At 46.5% G+C, this 19553-nt stretch overlaps 1 protein-coding gene across 1 annotated transcript in view; it reads right to left on the bottom strand.

Annotated features, from left to right (window-relative positions):
* Nucleotides 1–19553, bottom strand: part of SYNJ1 (synaptojanin 1) — a 70854-nt gene that overhangs the window by 51048 nt on the left and 253 nt on the right. The window contains exon 2 of the mRNA XM_075263440.1: nucleotides 14504–14653. Coding sequence (XP_075119541.1) covers nucleotides 14504–14627 — 124 coding nt within the window. The 5' untranslated portion in view covers nucleotides 14628–14653. The remainder of the gene's footprint in view (nucleotides 1–14503; nucleotides 14654–19553) is intronic.

Below are 19553 nucleotides of genomic sequence, written 5' to 3'. Positions count from 1 at the left end.
TGGTGTGGAGCGATCTTAGACTTCGCCTCCTCCAGCAGAGCCAGCGCTGATTGGTCGAGTTCCGTACTCTGGCCAATCAGCGCTGGCCAATGCATTCTATTAGCCCGATGAAGTAGAGCTGAATGTGTGTGCTTAGCACACACATTCAGCTCTACTTCATCAGGCTAATAGAATACATTGGCCAATCAGCGCTGGCCAATGCATTCTATTAGCTTGATGAAGCAGAGTGTGCACAAGGGTTCAAGCGCACCCTCGGCTCTGATGTAGCAGAGCTGAGGGTGCACAAGGGTTCAAGTGCACCCTCGGCTCTCCTACATCAGAGCCGAGGGTGCGCTTGAACCCTTGTGCAGCCTCGGCTCTGCTACATCAGAGCCGAGGGTGCGCTTGAACCCTTGTGCACACTCTGCTTCATCAAGCTAATAGAATGCATTGGCCAGCACTGATTGGCCGAATTCCGTACTCTGGCCAATCAGTGCTGGCCAATGCATTCTATTAGCTTGATGAAGCAGAGTGTGCACAAGGGTTCAAGCGCACCCTCGGCTCTGATGTAGCAGAGCCGAGGCTGCACAAGGGTTCAAGCGCACCCTCGGCTCTGATGTAGGAGAGCCGAGGGTGCACTTGAACCCTTGTGCAGCCTCGGCTCTGCTACATCAGAGCCGAGGGTGCGCTTGAACCCTTGTGCACACTCTGCTTCATCAAGCTAATAGAATGCATTGGCCAGCGCTGATTGGCCAATGTATTCTATTAGCCTGATGAAGTAGAGCTGAATGTGTGTGCTAAGCACACACATTCAGCTCTACTTCATCGGGCTAATAGAATGCATTGGCCAGCGCTGATTGGCCAGAGTACGGAACTCGACCAATCAGCGCTGGCTCTGCTGGAGGAGGCGGAGTCTAAGATCGCTCCACACCAGTCTCCATTCAGGTCCGACCTTAGACTCCGCCTCCTCCAGCAGAGCCAGCGCTGATTGGCCGAATTCCGTACTCTGGCCAATCAGCACTGGCTAATGCATTGTATTGGCGTGATGAAGCAGTGCTGAATGTGTGTGCTTAGCACACACATTCAGCTCTACTTCATCGGGCTAATAGAATGCATTGGCCAATCAGCGCTGGCCAATGCATTCTATTAGCTTGATGAAGCAGAGTGTGCACAAGGGTTCAAGCGCACCCTCGGCTCTGATGTAGCAGAGCTGAGGGTGCACAAGGGTTCAAGTGCACCCTCGGCTCTCCTACATCAGAGCCGAGGGTGCGCTTGAACCCTTGTGCAGCCTCGGCTCTGCTACATCAGAGCCGAGGGTGCGCTTGAACCCTTGTGCACACTCTGCTTCATCAAGCTAATAGAATGCATTGGCCAGCACTGATTGGCCAGAGTACGGAATTCGGCCAATCAGCGCTGGCCAATGCATCCCTATGGGAAAAAGTTTATCTCACAAAAATCACAATTACACACCCGATAGAGCCCCAAAAAGTTATTTTTAATAACATTCCCCCCTAAATAAAGGTTATCCCTAGCTATCCCTGCCTGTACAGCTATCCCTGTCTCATAGTCACAAAGTTCACATTCTCATATGACCCGGATTTGAAATCCACTATTCGTCTAAAATGGAGGTCACCTGATTTCGGCAGCCAATGACTTTTTCCAATTTTTTTCAATGCCCCCGGTGTCGTAGTTCCTGTCCCACCTCCCCTGCGCTGTTATTGGTGCAAAAAAGGCGCCAGGGAAGGTGGGAGGGGAATCGAATTTTGGCGCACTTTACCACGTGGTGTTCGATTCGATTCGAACATGGCGAACACCCTGATATCCGATCGAACATGTGTTCGATAGAACACTGTTCGCTCATCTCTAGTCTTTATCTCACGAACCCTCTGTAATAATCTTTAGTAGTGAATATTTGACATCATTGCAAGCAGACTTTATACTATATTCTATCGTAGGTCCTAATAAGGTGTAACACTATATAGGAAAAGGGTATACATGTGTACAAAGGGTTACGTTCGGCGCACATCACTGTGTACAATAGCAGCCCCCTCCCATCAACACAAACCACCGCCCAACCCCATCTGTCACGCTGCGTCTCCTCACCCCCTCCGCTTGTGTAGTCTGTGCACAGAATGGATTACATGCTAATACACTGGAGACATGGGGGATTCCTACGTGATCATTACGGATGTAGGAAGATGGTTTTGTCAAACAGTGAAATTTCTGTAATCTGATAATCCAGCATCTTGTATCCAGAACAGCAGATTTTGAGTTGACTTTTTTTAAGGTTTTCTACCTTGTAGCTTCATAAAAAACGGCAAATATGTGAGCGAAAACCTGCCATATTATAAAAATCGGATGCATTCAGTGGCACAGTGTGTGCCGGTCTATGGGAACCATATTATGGATCAGTTTTATTCAGATCCAGTTTATGTTTCTGTTGGACGTTTACCAGCCTGGGGTATGTCTGGGATACGCTAGGTGGGTGTTTCTTCAAGGAGTTATCCCAATACATAGGTCACCTGAAATACGTATTGGCCGCATTCACCCTCCTGAATGAGGTGCGGGTAAACCAAACCGATACGTCAACCAAATTCGGGTAGATGTGTGGACTATTTTTCCAGGCCCAGACCTGGCCTTAGGGTAACCACAGACTGATCCGCTGCCATCTTGCCCCTACAAGTCGGACAACAGTCATGGTCTCAAACTCGTGCGGGCATTGGCAACTACAGTCCTATGAAAAAGTTTGGGCACCCCTATTAATCTTAATCATTTTTAGTTCTAAATATTTTGGTGTTTGCAGCAGCCATTTCAGTTTGATATATCTAATAACTGATGGACACAGTAATATTTCAGGATTGAAATGAGGTTTATTGTACTAACAGAAAATGCGCAATATGCATTAAACCAAAATTTGACCGGTGCAAAAATATGGGCACCTCAACAGAAAAGTGACATTAATATTTAGTACATCCTCCTTTTGCAAAGATAACAGCCTCTAGTCGCTTCCTGTAGCTTTTAATCAGTTCCTGGATCCTGGATGAAGGGATTTTGGACCATTTCTTTCTACAAAACAATTCAAGTTCAGTTAAGTTTGATGGTCGCCGAGCATGGACAGCCCGCTCTCAAATGATCTGAAAACAAAGATTGTTCAACATAGTTGTTCAGGGGAAGGATACAAAAAGCTGTCTCAGAGATTTAACCTGTCAGTTTCCACTGTGAGGAACATAGTAAGGAAATGGAAGACCACAGGGACAGTTCTTGTTAAGCCCAGAAGTGGCAGGCCAAGAAAAATATCAGAAAGGCAGAGAAGAAGAATGGTGAGAAGAGTCAAGGACAATCCACAGACCACCTCCAAAGAGCTGCAGCATCATCTTGCTGCAGATGGTGTCACTGTGCATCGGTCAACTATACAGCGCACTTTGCACAAATAGAAGCTGTATGGGAGAGTGATGAGAAAGAAGCCGTTTCTGCACGTACGCCACAAATAGAGTTGCCTGAGGTATGAAAAAGCACATTTGGACAAGGCAGCTTCATTTTGGAAACAAAAATTGAGTTGTTTGGTTATAAAAAAAGGCGTTATGCATGGCGTCCAAAAAGAAACAGCATTCCAAGAAAAACACATGCTACCCACTGTAAAATTTGGTGGAGGTTCCATCATGCTTTGGGGCTGTGTGGCCAATGCCGGCATCGGGAATCTTGTTAAAGTTGAGAGTCGCATGGATTCCACTCAGTATCAGCAGATTCTTGAGAATAATGTTCAAGAATCAGTGACGAAGTTGAAGTTACGCCGGGGATGGATATTTCAGCAAGACAATGATCCAAAACACCGCTCCAAATCCTCAGGCATTCATGCAGAGGAACAATTACAATGTTCTGGAATGGCCATCCCAGTCCCCAGACCTGAATATCATTGAACATCTGTGGGATGATTTGAAGCGGGCTGTCCATGCTCGGCGACCATCTAACTTAACTGAACTTGAATTGTTTGTCCAAAATACCTTCATCCAGGATCCAGGAACTGATTAAAAGCTACAGGAAGCGACTAGAGGCTGTTATCTTTGCAAAAGGAGGATCTACTAAATATTAATGTCACTTTTCTGTTGAGGTGCCCATACTTTTGCACCGGTCAAATTTTGGTTTAATGCATATTGCACATTTTCTGTTAGTACAATAAACCTCATTTCAATCCTGAAATATTACTGTGTCCATCAGTTATTAGATATATCAAACTGAAATGGCTGTTGCAAATACCAAAATATTTAGAACTAAAAATGATTAAGATTAATAGGGGTGCCCAAACTTTTTCATAGGACTGTATATACTAGTGAAATTTTGGACATATGCGGCAGCCAAATACAACCGCATTTATGAAGCCACTAAAATTCCTTTAATAAGGCATCTGACGCGGTACTTTTTCGGACATGACGGTACAATCTAAGTGTCCAGGTGTTGTGAGAACTTGGTATCGAAACAGCCACAGTTCCCCAATCCAGCCTGTACGTCAGAAAAGACTATAGGGAAACAAAGGTCTTACTGGAAACCCATTAGGCTGGAGTCGGCTGTGAGAACGGTGTCACGTAACGCGGGAGGCCGGAATATATTAGGTATCGCGGGGTAGTATTGCACACTTAAGCCTCACACAAGCATATCCAGGTTACAACGTGGTTCAAGAAGACTTCTAGACATTACTATTCTATATACTGTACACATGTACCTATATCATGTATAAGGCCTGTAAGAGATGTCCAGGAGGAGACATTACAGCAAAATAGTGGTCTCTGACCCATTTTGTCACGAAATTTTGGGAGTGGTAGTCACACAACTGAAGCCTTCCTTAATATTAGTAGCTATTTACAATCTGAGAGGCTTGGCTGTGCTCTACTAGGCCGCAGCGGGCAAACGAAAACGCCAGTCTTTATAACTCCTACGCTAGTGGATAATGCGCCATATTCAAGACGGGACGCATAATTCAGGCGCAACGTCCACAGGTCCATATGCCTGCGCTCAAATTTTCAGCCGTTATTTATGACCGTTTACTCCAGTTGACGGCAAGATTTGGTTTTCAACGCCACCATAATCACTAAAAAGGATCGCGTAAAAATACCAATTTTTTTTTTTTGCAATTCGTGTTTAATAAACGTGCCCCAATGTGTAGACAGAGACTTGAACCCACATAAGATGTCCACGACCAAAATTTACCAGACAGATATTAGAAGTGGTCATATTAAGGAGAATATCTCAGTAGTGCAGCCTACTTTGGGCCTTCAATCACCATAGACGCAAAAGATATGAACAATTGGACAGAACTAGGCCTCAGAATATACATTTATACCGTAATAGTTCTCAAAAACAGCGAGATAATCTAAGTATTTCAGAAGTTTTCCAACGTTCCACAATAACTTGAAGCTTTACGAAGAGAAGATGGCAGCTACCACTTGTGAATTGACATATCTGAGTTGGTGCCAAATCTAACAATATTGAAGTGTCCTTGGGTTTGTGGCACGGCACAGGACGCAGAATAAATAATCCTGCACGTGAGGAGAGATGATAAACCACATGGCGGTGTATGTGGCAGCCCGCCATATGTAACACATTCATGAGATTTATGGGGAGCCTCTGAAGGAAACCCTCCGGGGAGTTGTGATCAGTATCCGACCTGTGCCGGCGCTTGTAATCGCTCCATATAATGATGTATGGACTACTTCGTGTCAGCCATTTTCTTCAAGACAGCCAAAATCTATAATGTTGAACGGAAGCAAAGACGGAGACAAGACCGTAAGCGAGGAAACACCCAGGAACAAGCGTCAATGGTGGCCTGCGCCTAGATCACCCCTGTATAATAAAGAAACTAAGTATATGGCCGCATCCTGCAGGTAGACAGCAAAGGGGCAAGCAGGACGGTAAGTTTTAGGATACGAGACGATTGCAACGACTAAAATCCCTCCAGAATTTGCAAATGTCTATCATTACATAGTAGATGAGGTTGGATGAAGACACCTGTCCATCAAGACCAACCTATAACCCTACAGAGTTTATCCAGAGGAAGGCTACCCCTCCCTGCCATAAGGCTTATGCCAATTGCTCCATGTCAAGTGGGGAAAAAAATTCACGACTCCAATCTGGCAATCAGTATAAACCACTGATCAACTTGCCCTTACCAAAATCTAAAAGCCGTAACCTGGAATATTTTACACTTAAAAAAAAGGCATCCAGTCCCTCTATGATGTTGCACAATGAATTCACCATCATCTCTTCCTTTGTCAGCGAATTCCATAGCTTCACTATTCTTACAACTGCTCTTATTTATGCTTTGTAGTCAGAATGAAAATTGCAGGATATACATCAGCATTTGAAGAAAAAAAAATAAATAAAAAAAATAATAAAATTACAAATATATTTAAGGGAGCCTTCACACGGAGTAAACGCGCATGTATTTTTGCAAAATACACGTGTAAAAATAAGACTCCCATTGACTTCAATGACATTTTACATGTATATTTTTACAGGCGTATTTTTACACGTGTAAAAAATGTCATTAAAGTCAATGGGAGTCTTATTTTTACACGTGTATTTTGCAAAAATACATGCGCGTTTACTCTGTGTGAAGGCTCCCTTACAGAAAAAATTGGTTAAAAAAATGGGTTATTTTCTGGTGACTGCTAAACTTCTATCACACAACTACAGTGGCTTAGTGCTATTCCGAAAACAGATGCAGAAAAAAAAAAAAAAGGTTAATACGAAAACACCCAAAACTTTTTTTTTTTTTTGACGTGCCAAACCTGCAGAAATCACTGTAGGCGCTGTTCACACCTCACTTTTTTGCTCTCAGGTCTCCATTGCTTCTTGATGGCCAAAATAATATAGTGTGCTGCATATTCTATCCAGGAAGGCTGATAGACTTGTTAGGTAAGCATACCTCCCAACCGTCCCGATTTCCGCGGGACAGTCACGATTTGGGTGACATGTCCCGCGGTCCCGGTTGGAGGGAGGTATGTCCCGATTTCAACTCAGATCTGTGTCCAGAGGACGCAGATCTGAGTTGAACACATATGCGGCTGAAGCAAGGAGCTGACACAGGTCAGCTCCTCGCTTCACCGCTGGCCGCCTCTCTCCCTGACACACGCGGCTGAAGCTGCTCGCGTGCTCGCTTCGCCGCTGCGTCTCTCTCTCGCTGACACATGCGGCTGAAGCGAGGAGCTGACCTGTGTCAGCTCCTCGCTTCGCCGCTGCCGCCGGCTCCTGGCTTGTAGACGCGATGTGACACGTGATGACCTGTGTCAGCTCCTTCCTTCAGCTGCATGTGTCAGCGAGAGAGGCGGGCAGGGAGCGGAGGAGAAGGGAAGTTTAATGTGGAGGTGGAACGTGAATCTGGGGGCAGATGAAGGAGAGGACGGCATGACACTGGGGGCAGAGATGGAGAGGACATGAATCTGGGGGCAGAGATGGAGAGGACATGAATCTGGGGGCAGAGATGGGGGACATGAATCTGGGGGCAGAGATGGAGGGACAGGAATCTGGGGGCAGAGATGTGGGACATGAATCTGGGGGCAGAGATGTGGGACATGAATCTGGGGGCAGAGATGTGGGACAGGAATCTGGGGGCAGAGATGGAGGGACAGGAATCTGGGGGCAGAGATGGAGGGACAGGAATCTGGGGGCAGAGATGGAGGGACAGGAATCTGGGGGCAGAGATGGAGGGACAGGAATCTGGGGGCAGAGATGGAGGGACAGGAATCTGGGGGCAGAGATGGGGGACATGAATCTGCGGGCAGAGATGGAGGGACATGAATCCGGGGGCAGAGATGGAGGGACATGAATCCGGGGGCAGAGATGGAGGGACATGAATCTGGGGGCAGAGATGGAGGGACATGAATCTGGGGGCAGAGATGGAGGGACATGAATCTGGGGGCAGAGATGGAAGAGGGACATGAAACTGGGGGCAGATGAAGGGTGTATATGAAACTGGGGGAGAGATAGAGGGGGGACATATAATTTACGGGTGACTGTAGGAGGATTATACTGTGTGCGGGCACATGAAAAATTAATTAGTGGGCGGGGTCAACACAAAAGTGGGCGGGGCTAAATTTGCCGCGGCGCGCTATGCGCGCCGCACATTTTGTCCCTCTTTCGGTTCTTCAAAGTTGGGAGGTATGGGTAAGAGCCTCCAACTAGCCCATGCTGGTGACCCTGCAGCCATCTATGCATTCTGGGAGTTGTAGTTCACCATAACTAGCTGGTAGCAGATCAGGTCCTTCCAAGGGGACATGTTCCCAGTATTTGGTGTCACAAAGAGCACATGGTGCAGTGACTGAATGCAGGCGAATATCTCTGCAGACACGGTCGCTGGCAGGGCGGGCACACAGCCTGGCATCACTTATCTGCCATCTGCTTGTGTGGTAATGTGCAATGATCTGTCATTCTCTGAGCATTTAACATGCAAACAGTAGCTCATATCTCCTCGCTATAATACCCATAACATAGTAAAAGGTCGGAACGTTTGGACATAATGGGGAATATTTATCACCAATGTCGCACTTTGCGCCAGTATTAAAAATACAATTCTTAAAATTGGAATTTTACTTATTTTGGATCAGGGATATTGGCGAATCACAAGTTACTCGGCATGCAGTTATATTTCACATATGTAAATAAGAAAGCACAAAAGTGCTCCCCATGCTGCCCTATAAAAAAATAACTATCAGAGGCTACTTTTGGGTAGTGTATCTCTTGGTGAGAGATTGTTACTAGTGCGATGCACTTGAAGACATTCTGTCCAATTGACTGACTTATGCTGTTTTCACATCTGCGTCAGAGTCTCAAAACCCACCAAAAATTGACGGGGAAAAAAGTCCTCCTTGCAGTATCAGTTTTGAATCAATGGACACCCGGCTGAACCCATTATAGTCAATAGGGTCTGCTGGAGTCTGTGTGTAACCAGTGATGTAGTGGTCCAACTCTCCATCGTTCAAGCCCCACGACAGACCCATATAATGGAGAGCCTTGCACTAGTGTTAACCTAGTGTCAGGATACATGCACAAGACCAAGCGTGCAGGCTGGGGGTAAGGGGGTGACAGAATGCAATTGGATGACAGAGTGTTATTCAAGGTACCATGGCACCATTTTTTTCTTCTGGACCACCTCTAAACCAATCACAAGCTTCTCGCATGGGGCTTTACCAAGGGTCACAGCACTCCTCTGGAGGGCCTCGGATGTCCCGGAGCGCTGCATCCTGTGGAGAATACTATACGGTTTAACCGGTTATTCTGACCCACGCAGTAAAGAAGTACAGGATGAGCGGCCACGATTCCAGACGATGAATAATTCCCGGGTTATTACAGTAAATTAGATTATTATAGGACATTAGTGGCGGTGATCGCTCTGCACGTGGCCCCAGGCTGCGCATAATCTTATATAATAGTCCGGGCTGGAGGAGCCGACACTCTCCGCATAGTTATGGACTTCCTGGCACAGATTTCCTTTGAGATAATTCCTACTATATCCATATAGTATATACAGGACTAATATATGCCTTGTAGATTATAATCTTAATGATGTATTTACTATAATGGACATCATCCGTTCCGCATGCACTGGCATCTGTGTGTATACAGCAACGCAGGTAGGTGTCCGGGCATTTTAATGATAGAATGCCTTTAAAAGAGTTTGTGAGGACAAAGAAAAGACATAACTTTGGTCATCAATATGAGACCACCCGAGACCCCTACTGATCAGCTGCTTGAAGAGGTAGTGGGGCTCACAGGCGCTGTAACCTTTTCTCTGTGCCAGTGATGTCAGGTTCATCGGTCACATGGTACAACAGCAACAGTTCAGCCCCATTCAAGTCAAAGGGGGTTGGGGTCATGGTCACTATGATATGAGGTGCTGAATTTTGGTGCAAATCTTGCAATGTCTGGTGCAAATGTTTGGTGCAAATCTGGCAATGTCCACCTAAAAATGTGGACCTAATGTCAGCGATAAATTGGTTCTAAACCCAATACCCAGTACCTTGTAGAGGGGAGTCTACAGTTTCCAGATATGACTGTGATCCAGCTTTGAAGACCCATTTTCATGTAATTTTCTGTGAACTCAATACCAATTTACCATATATACTCGAGTATAAGCCGACCCCCCTAATTTTACCACAAAAAAAACTGGGAAAACTTATTGACGCTAGGTTCACACCTGCGTTCAGGGTCTCCGTTCTATGGTTTCCGTCTTCTCCATGCCAGAAGACGGAAACCATAGACCGGGTCCGGCCGTGAGCGGCGGTGAGCGTTTTAGGCTCTCCGCCGTGAAACCGGATTTTTAATCCGGACACAGAGTACTGCATGTCCGACTCTGAGTCCGGATTATAAAACCCGGTTTCGCGGTGGAGAGCGCAAAACGCTCACCGCCGCTCACGGCCGGACAGCTTTCTCACCCATTCAAATGAATGGGTGAGAGAGACTCCTGCAGGTTTCCGTCTCCTGCATCTGTTTTAGGCAGGAAACGGAAACCTCAAGTACGGACACCAGGGCGCAGATGTGAATGAGCCCTTACTCGAGTATAAGCCGAGGGGGGAAATGTTAGCAATACCATACAGGCCCAAAGCCTGTGCTTGCACTAACAGCCTGTTGTCATACAGGCCCAAAGCCTGTGCTGGCAGTAACAGGCTATTACTACTAGCACAGGCTTCAGGCCTATATGGTACTGCTAGCACAGGCTTCAACAGAGAAGACCCTCTGGAAACATCTTGGGGTGACCCTGGAGACAGCGCTGCTTCACCACTCACCTATCGGCTCCAGCGGCCTCCCACAGGGGTCTTGCCGCTTGACCCGAGTATAAGCCAAGGCGGGCTTTTTCAGCACGAAAACTGTGCTGAAAAACTCGACTTATACTCGCGCATATACGGTACATAAACATGGGGCTTCACAGCTAAATAAGAGTCCTACCTGTTAACTGTAGACTGACCTTTACAAGGTACTGGGATGAGGTTTATCATCAATGCACTCCTAATAGGCTCAATCTAAAAACAGATCATATGAACATACTATTAAAAGGGGGCCTTTCAGCACCTCCAATTATTTGCATTCTCTAATTGATACCACTCCACTAATTCCAACACTGTTGGAATTTTTCCTCTAGCCCCTACCATTCCCGAGCAATCGGTGCTATTAGTTTCAGCACCCAACATGCTGAAACTAACAACACTGATTGCTCAGGAATGGCAGGGGCTAGAGAAAAAATTCCAACTGTGCCAGAATCAGTGACTAGCCACCTATAGAAGAAGGCAAAGCGTTGGAGTAGGTTTAGGTGGTAAAAAGTCCCCTTTAATATCCATAAAAGGGGCTTCAACTGGATGAAGATTATTCCAATCAAGTCACAGTTGCAAATAAACATGGCCACCATTAAAGAAACCCTAAAAGTCGATGCAGTCAGTGTACGGTCACATAGTTTCTAGGCAGTGATAGAATGACAAAGCAAAAAATACGTCTCCACCGCAACGTGAAATCCCATTCTCTACTTTCTTTCAGACCGCCCAGGCATTTCCTAAAACGAAGGGACTGTGTACATGCGGCAGGAAGAGGCGACCGGTCACTACGATTTCCCTTTCTGATTAGGAATCTCATTCATGTAACAGGTCACTGACAGGAAAGCATTGCCGGGCGTGCGGCAGGGTCTGGACTCTGTCTATACTGCTAAGCTTGCCATGCTGGCTGCCATATATATGTACAAACTGCTATAGTGATGTCACCAACTAATCCCTACTAGGGAAATATTAGTGTAAGGGCCGGCAAGAGACTTCTTGGCCACAGACACACTTATCATTGTGTATACACTACTAATACACACATACACTATATAAGCTATAGTCATGCTGGGAATAACAGCGGCGGCAGGTTTCTCTGTGGTTTACACAATCATTCTTAGTGAGGTTCCTGGAAAACCTTACACAATTGTGTATTTTTCCTAATTGTAGAGTTATGGCACATTAATAAGACTTGTCCTTGATCCTGCATCTTTTCCACTTTGTCTTAAAGACTGCGCCATCATAGACAATCCCTTTAATAGGGGAGCCACTATGGTGATCAGTTGATCGACATCAGTTCGGATTTTCAGTTCATCGGCTGCTTGCTCCCTATGCAGTGGCCACTACAGGAGAGATGCAGCATTGCGGCCATTCCATTGGACCATTGTAACTTACTCAACGTGCAACATTTGGCTGACAGGTCCAATAAATCATCATGGTCGCGTCACTAGTAAAATCCCTGTATTAGTACATGTCCTGACTAGCTGAATAGTAGCGCCTCTGCAGCAGTGCACTACTACATGTTCCGTATTTCAGGGTCCGCTACTTCTTTCGACACCAGATGAAAGTGGCCCCATGTTATTTTTTGGGTGCACTGTGTATTGTCCCTGGCCCTGAAAAAGCTCCCGTCACCATCACAGAGTGTTTCATATCTTCCAGTAACTCTTTCTGACTTGTATGTGTAAGGATATACTACAGCTCTATTTGTTATCTAATGATTTTTCTATAATCTTAATTTTTCGTGACATTTTGGAGTCTTGAAACCATTACTAGTTTTCCAGAGCGTTACAGTCTCAACTTACAATGGTCGCCCTGGGACCAATTTATATTGTACCTGGAAGGGACCACTGTAATTGATCTTTTTCACTCTGTCTTCAAGATTGTGTCACCGCAGACAATCCTTTTAATAGGAGAACCATAGTGATGATCAAACTGATCGCCACCGGGTGAGGCTGATACAGGGAATGTAGCTTAATGAGACCATGCACCTGGATGAGTTGGGAATCCGACATAGTCGATGCTGAAGTGCCCCGATCGTCTATCCAGTAATATATAGTGTTATCCTTTGGCATATGCTGTATACAGTTATGAGTGAGGACAACCCCTTAAGCAGGTTTACAGCTGTGTCCGCCTCCCTGACAGTGACTCATTCTCCTTTCGATATCATGACCCCACATCTTGTTCCTGTTCTGGTGAATTTCCAGCTCAAGTGTGCAAGTGGAAGGGTGGAGCTGGAAATTCACCAGAACAGGAACAAGATGTGGGGTCATGATATCGAAAGGAGAATGAGTCACTGTCCAGGGAGGCGGACACAGCTGTAAACCTGCTTAAAGGGGTGTCCTCACTATAACTGTATACAGCATATGCAAAGGATAAACTATATATTACTGATAGAGATCGGGGCACTTCCCAGCATCGACTTTGTGGATTCCCCAACTCCCATCCCAGGTGCATGGTCTAATAAGTCCCTGTATCGCCTCACGGTGGCGTCACCCTAAGGAGACATAGCCCCCCTTCTGGCTACTGTAGTTCAGCTTCCATTAAAGCTCACAGGGGCTGAACAGTCATAGTGCGACTTGGATAAGGGTTCCAGCAAATACTGTTCTTGGTTACCTCCATCAGTCCCAAAGTAGGGAACATGTATGATCACCTCTCCACTTAAAGGAAACGTGCCACCAGAAAATGACATTTCTTAAATGGTAAAGTTACGTTTTTATGTTCTTGATAAGAATTTTGATATATTTTTTTTTACTTTTCCAAGGCACTATCAATATTTTTTTAAAAAAGTACATCTAGCAATTTTAACTTCGACCACTAAGCCCAATAATAGACTGATACTTTCTAATTCTGTAGGCATTTGCTTTGCAGCAGTCACATCACCGACATCAGAACAATAAAAGAGAACGCCTCTATAAAAAACACCCCTGACCCATCATGACATCCACTGCTGCTCTCTGGGAAGACTCCTATCTGGGGGTGAACATGTGCCCAATGTCTCATTACAGCTCAGGCCCCGATATCAGCAATACAGCCCAGCACAGGCGCTCACTACACCCAGCAAGCAATAGGGCCGTGTCACACAGGTAGACATATTCTGCGCCAAAACCTTATAGGTCTCTGTACCACGGCCGAGAGTAGTAGTGTCCTGTAGTGAGAATTAAAGGGGTTGTCAAAGATCCCATGTGTATTGATCAGTAATCCACAAGATAGGTCAGCCATATCTGATTGGTGGGGGATCGACACCCAGACCCCGCACTGATCAGAGGGTTAAATGCAGAACTGAAGTGCCCCCCATGCCAATTTTGCAGACCAAACTAAAATTCTTGCAATTCTACCTCTTGCCACCAAGCCTAAAATAATTAGTGACTTCCTACCTCCTGGAGACGGACCATGGACTATAGACACAATGGTTTGGGGCAGACCCTATTGATACACAGACAGTTGATCGCTCTCTCACGCGGCCCTATAAAGGGATCGGCAACACCACTGATCCAGCACTTCATCCACAAAGGGACAGGGGACCTCCATTGTCATGAATAGTGGGGACCCCAGAGGTCAGACCCCCAGTACATACATGAAAATGTGATAGGACACCCTAAATCACTTTAACCCCAGAATGGTAAAACCAAGCGAGGTGACACTGCCCATCAGTCCTACGGACACCGCACAAACGTATCGAATGACAAACTCGGCTCTACTACACCGGGAATAATATGGAAGTGGTGACTTACACAGGACGGCCACCGCTCCGGACTCGAACATCAGACATTCCTCCTTGTTTCGAGCCTCAACCATTACACTGAATGGAGGGGGGTCCAGCTTGTGGAAGATCCTATATCCTTTACTGAACGCCATGGCTCTGCTGGACTGGGAAGTGCGACCTGAAAAAGACAAGTATACAAAAATATTAGTGGCACGGCTATAATAGTATGTGATGTTTGCGAGCTACAAGGTGCGCCCCGAGGGAGGAGGGCAGAAAAACAGGCCTTGTTACCCCTAATGACTACAGAGCTGCTTTCATCGCCTAAAAGTAAGAAAAAAAAAAAAAAAAAGTTTAAAATCACGTCCGGTCTACAAATTTAGAAAAATATTTTCCCCGTAAGGAAAGGCCATACCAGGAAAAATCTTATCTTACTAATCTTATCTTAAATATTAAAACATAGGCTACTTTTTATCCCGGTAAATGACATCACTATACGGCCGCAGTGAAGGAATTTAATTTCACACAACACTAAAGGACCTGTGATGACATCATCACAGGTCCTTGAGCCATTCTAGGATAGGATCATGCTAGGCAGTTGGCAGAGCTACATGCTATTTTGTGGGCGGAGCTATATAGGATGAAGCTGGACAGTGTGAAAGCTGGTGAAAATGGAGTCTCATGGAAGATCAGGAGACTACAGAACGTGCAGGCTGTGTGTGGGCAAGAGGAGTATATCGGGTGTAGAGTTTCAGTGAGTACTACAGGGAATGTGGTGTTCTGCCTCTGCTGGGGAGGGGGAGGAGGGGAGAGAACTTTGGCACATTTCAGCAACATCCGTTCAGCCCTTTGTAACACAGAAGCTGCTCAGACAGTCACATAACAAAACCCCTGTAATCACAATTGCCTGATGTAGCAGAGCTTACACAGCGCTGTAGCACACCTCTATAGGTTCTCCATATACAAACATGTACATACAGCTGGGTATCCTATGCATATGCAGCGATGTAGCAGAGCCAAGACGCGGGAGCAGGCTGATCTAACTCTGGCACATTTCAGCAATATCCATTCAGCCCTTTGTAACACAGAAGCTGCTCACACACTGACATAATCCAAGTGACCAGATGTAGCAGAGCTTAGGCAGCGCTGTAGCAAACCTGAGTACGCTCTCCATATGCAGAGATGTACATACAACTGAGTATGCTGCGCATACGCTGCGATGTAGCAGAGCCGAGACGCAGGAGCAGGCTGGTCATCCACAACAGCAATTGGCTAAATATAAGCGGCTCAGCGCTAACACCAACCTGCAGACAAAGTCGTGGGCATATGCTAGTATTAAATTTTAAAAAAAAATCAAGAGGGATGAACATTTTTTTTCGTTTCCCTTAAAATTTTTTTGTAAAAAGTGATCAAAACATCAGACATTCCCCCCAAAAAAATGGTATACCTAAAAAGTACATCCGACCCTGCAAAAAATACAAAAATAAAACACAAATGCCTCCTAAAGCAATATAAAAAGTTACGGGGTCAGAATGTGGCAAATCCCAGAAAAACATTTTTTTTGCAAGATTTTATTTTTTTTTTAATGGGGATAACACCGTAAAAAATAAAAAACAACCTACTGTATATAAATTAGGACCCTCATTCTGAATTTTTTTCCAGCTTCCCAGCACATTGTACAGAATAATACATGGTTCCATTATGAAGTACAATGTGTCCCGCAAACATTAAGCCCTCACATGGCTCTGAGAATGGAAAAATAAAAAAAGTTCTGGCTTTTGGAAGATGGGAAGTCAAACATAGTGGAAGGGGTTAACAAGTAAAGGCGATATCCTGTAGATGTGAGGGCATGCTGGGAGTTGTAGTGTTAGAGTAGCCAGGTGGTGATCGCCCCTCGCCGTATCAGACGGACGGTGATTGTGTCGGCCCATACATGGGTAGGACGCCGTATTTAGGGTTACAATAGGAAGGTGGACGCCAGCAGAGTCGGGCAGCAGTGTCTTCGCTCACGTCAGATCTCTGCTTGCTGTCAGTGAATCGAGGCCATCTTGTTTATAACCAGTGACCCGGCGTATTACATGCACGACTATACTGCACAGATGAGTGGCGCCTGCACATACACACTCTGCTTATCTCCTCCTGAAGGAATCTGACCAAGATCACTTCCGCAGGATTCCCTCTGCTGTGCGAACCACTGACTTGTAGTCCTCCCTCTCAATTTTTTTTTTTTTTAAAGAGGTTCTTCAGCAGCTTCAGTTTATATATTATTTTATTATGTGCCTTGTGACACATCCCTCAGCTGTTGCAGAATCTAAGGTGCACAACCTCATAACACACTACTCAGCTGCTGCAGAACCTCATAACACACCACAGCTGCTGAAGAACATTATCCCACATACCCGCTCTGCATAAAACATAATAATAATAATGCACACCTCGGCTGCTGCAGAACATCTTAATATGCACCTCAGCTGCTGCAGAAAAGCAAAACACACACCTCGGCTGTTGCAGGACATCATAGCACGCACCTCGGCTGCTGCAGAACATCTTAATATGAGCCTCAGCTGCTGCAGAAAAGCAAAACACACACCTCAGCTGCTGCAGGAGATCATAGGATGCACCTCAGCTGCTGCAGAACATCTTAGCACGCACCACAGCTGCTGCAGAACATCTTAGCACGCACCACAGCTGCTGCAGAACATCTTAGCACGCACCACAGCTGCTGCAGAACATCTTAGCACGCACCACAGCTGCTGCAGGACATCTTAGCACGCACCACAGCTGCTGCAGGACATCATAGCACGCACCACAGCTGCTGCAGGACATCATAGCACGCACCACAGCTGCTGCAGGACATCTTAGCACGCACCACAGCTGCTGCAGGACATCTTAGCACGCACCACAGCTGCTGCAGGACATCTTAGCACGCACCACAGCTGCTGCAGAACATCTTAGCACGCACCACAGCTGCTGCAGAACATCTTAGCACGCACCACAGCTGCTGCAGAACATCTTAGCACGCACCACAGCTGCTGCAGAACATCTTAGCACGCACCACAGCTGCTGCAGAACATCTTAGCACGCACCACAGCTGCTGCAGAACATCTTAGCACGCACCACAGCTGCTGCAGAACATCTTAGCACGCACCACAGCTGCTGCAGAACATCTTAGCACGCACCACAGCTGCTGCAGAACATCTTAGCACGCACCACAGCTGCTGCAGAACATCTTAGCACGCACCACAGCTGCTGCAGAACATCTTAGCACGCACCACAGCTGCTGCAGAACATCTTAGCACGCACCACAGCTGCTGCAGAACATCTTAGCACGCACCACAGCTGCTGCAGAACATCTTAGCACGCACCACAGCTGCTGCAGAACATCTTAGCACGCACCACAGCTGCTGCAGAACATCTTAGCACGCACCACAGCTGCTGCAGAACATCTTAGCACGCACCACAGCTGCTGCAGAACATCTTAGCACGCACCACAGCTGCTGCAGAACATCTTAGCACGCACCACAGCTGCTGCAGAACATCTTAGCACGCACCACAGCTGCTGCAGAACATCTTAGCACGCACCACAGCTGCTGCAGAACATCTTAGCACGCACCACAGCTGCTGCAGAACATCTTAGCACGCACCACAGCTGCTGCAGAACATCTTAGCACGCACCACAGCTGCTGCAGAACATCTTAGCACGCACCACAGCTGCTGCAGAACATCTTAGCACGCACCACAGCTGCTGCAGAACATCTTAGCACGCACCACAGCTGCTGCAGAACATCTTAGCACGCACCACAGCTGCTGCAGAACATCTTAGCACGCACCACAGCTGCTGCAGAACATCTTAGCACGCACCACAGCTGCTGCAGAACATCTTAGCACGCACCACAGCTGCTGCAGAACATCATAGCACGCACCACAGCTGCTGCAGAACATCATAGCACGCACCACAGCTGCTGCAGAACATCATAGCACGCACCACAGCTGCTGCAGAACATCATAGTATGCATCTCTGCTGCTGCAGGACATCATAGCACGCACCTCTGCTGCTGCAGGACATCATAGCACGCACCTCAGCTGCTGCAGAACATCATAGCACGCACCTCAGCTGCTGCAGAACATTATAGCACGCACCTCAGCTGCTGCAGAACATCATAGGACGCACCTGTCTGCCTGTCTGTTGTCCTGATCCCCCAAATGACAGAGAGCTGGTGCTAGTGTGAAACTAGCATTAGTTGTGTATCATTGTGCCACACACCTGGGCTGCTGCAGAACATCATCCTACACACCTGGGCTGCTGCAGAACATCATCTTACATACCTCGGCTGCTGTAGAACATCATAACAGACACCACAGCTGTGCAGAATATTACACCACTTAACCCTGGCTTCTGCAGAACATCACGATACTCACCCTCGGCCGCATATAGTTGCGTAACACACCTGGTGTGCAGCAGAACATCATAATAGACAGCACAGCTATATAGAACATTATACTACATAACCCTGGGCTGCTGCAGAACATCCTCTTAATACTCACCTGGGCTGCTGTGGAACATTCTTCCAATACTCACCTGGGCTGCTGCGGAACATCCTCCCAATACACACCCACATATACTTGTGCTGCACACCTCAGCTGCTGCAGAACATCTTTTCCACCAGCATATCGTGATAACCCCAATACCCCGCACAGGCTCCACAGATAACAGTGGCGTCTGTGATTATTTCGGACAATGGTCCTCTATGATTCAGCACCGCGCCGGACACTGACACAAACCGCACACAGCAGGGATCTGCAACCTGTTGCCTAAACTACAACTCCCAGCATGCCCAGCTGAAGGGCCACAGGTTGGGAATCACTGCTGTAGTCACTGACAAGGGGGAGGGGCTGAGTCATAAATAACTGTAACAATATCTGCTATAGAATATCCAATTGTATCAATAGTTCAGATTATGGCCCAGAAAAAATCTGATACAAATTGTAACAATCCCAATTGTCCAATCTGCCAGGGATCATCATTGTATCAGGTTGTATGACAGGCACCATGACAGGCAGAGCTGACTGTCATGATACAA

The sequence above is a fragment of the Leptodactylus fuscus genome, chromosome 2 (genome assembly GCF_031893055.1).
Source record: "Leptodactylus fuscus isolate aLepFus1 chromosome 2, aLepFus1.hap2, whole genome shotgun sequence".
Taxonomy (NCBI): Eukaryota; Metazoa; Chordata; class Amphibia; order Anura; family Leptodactylidae; genus Leptodactylus; species Leptodactylus fuscus.
This window is presented reverse-complemented; position numbering and strand designations above follow the sequence as displayed.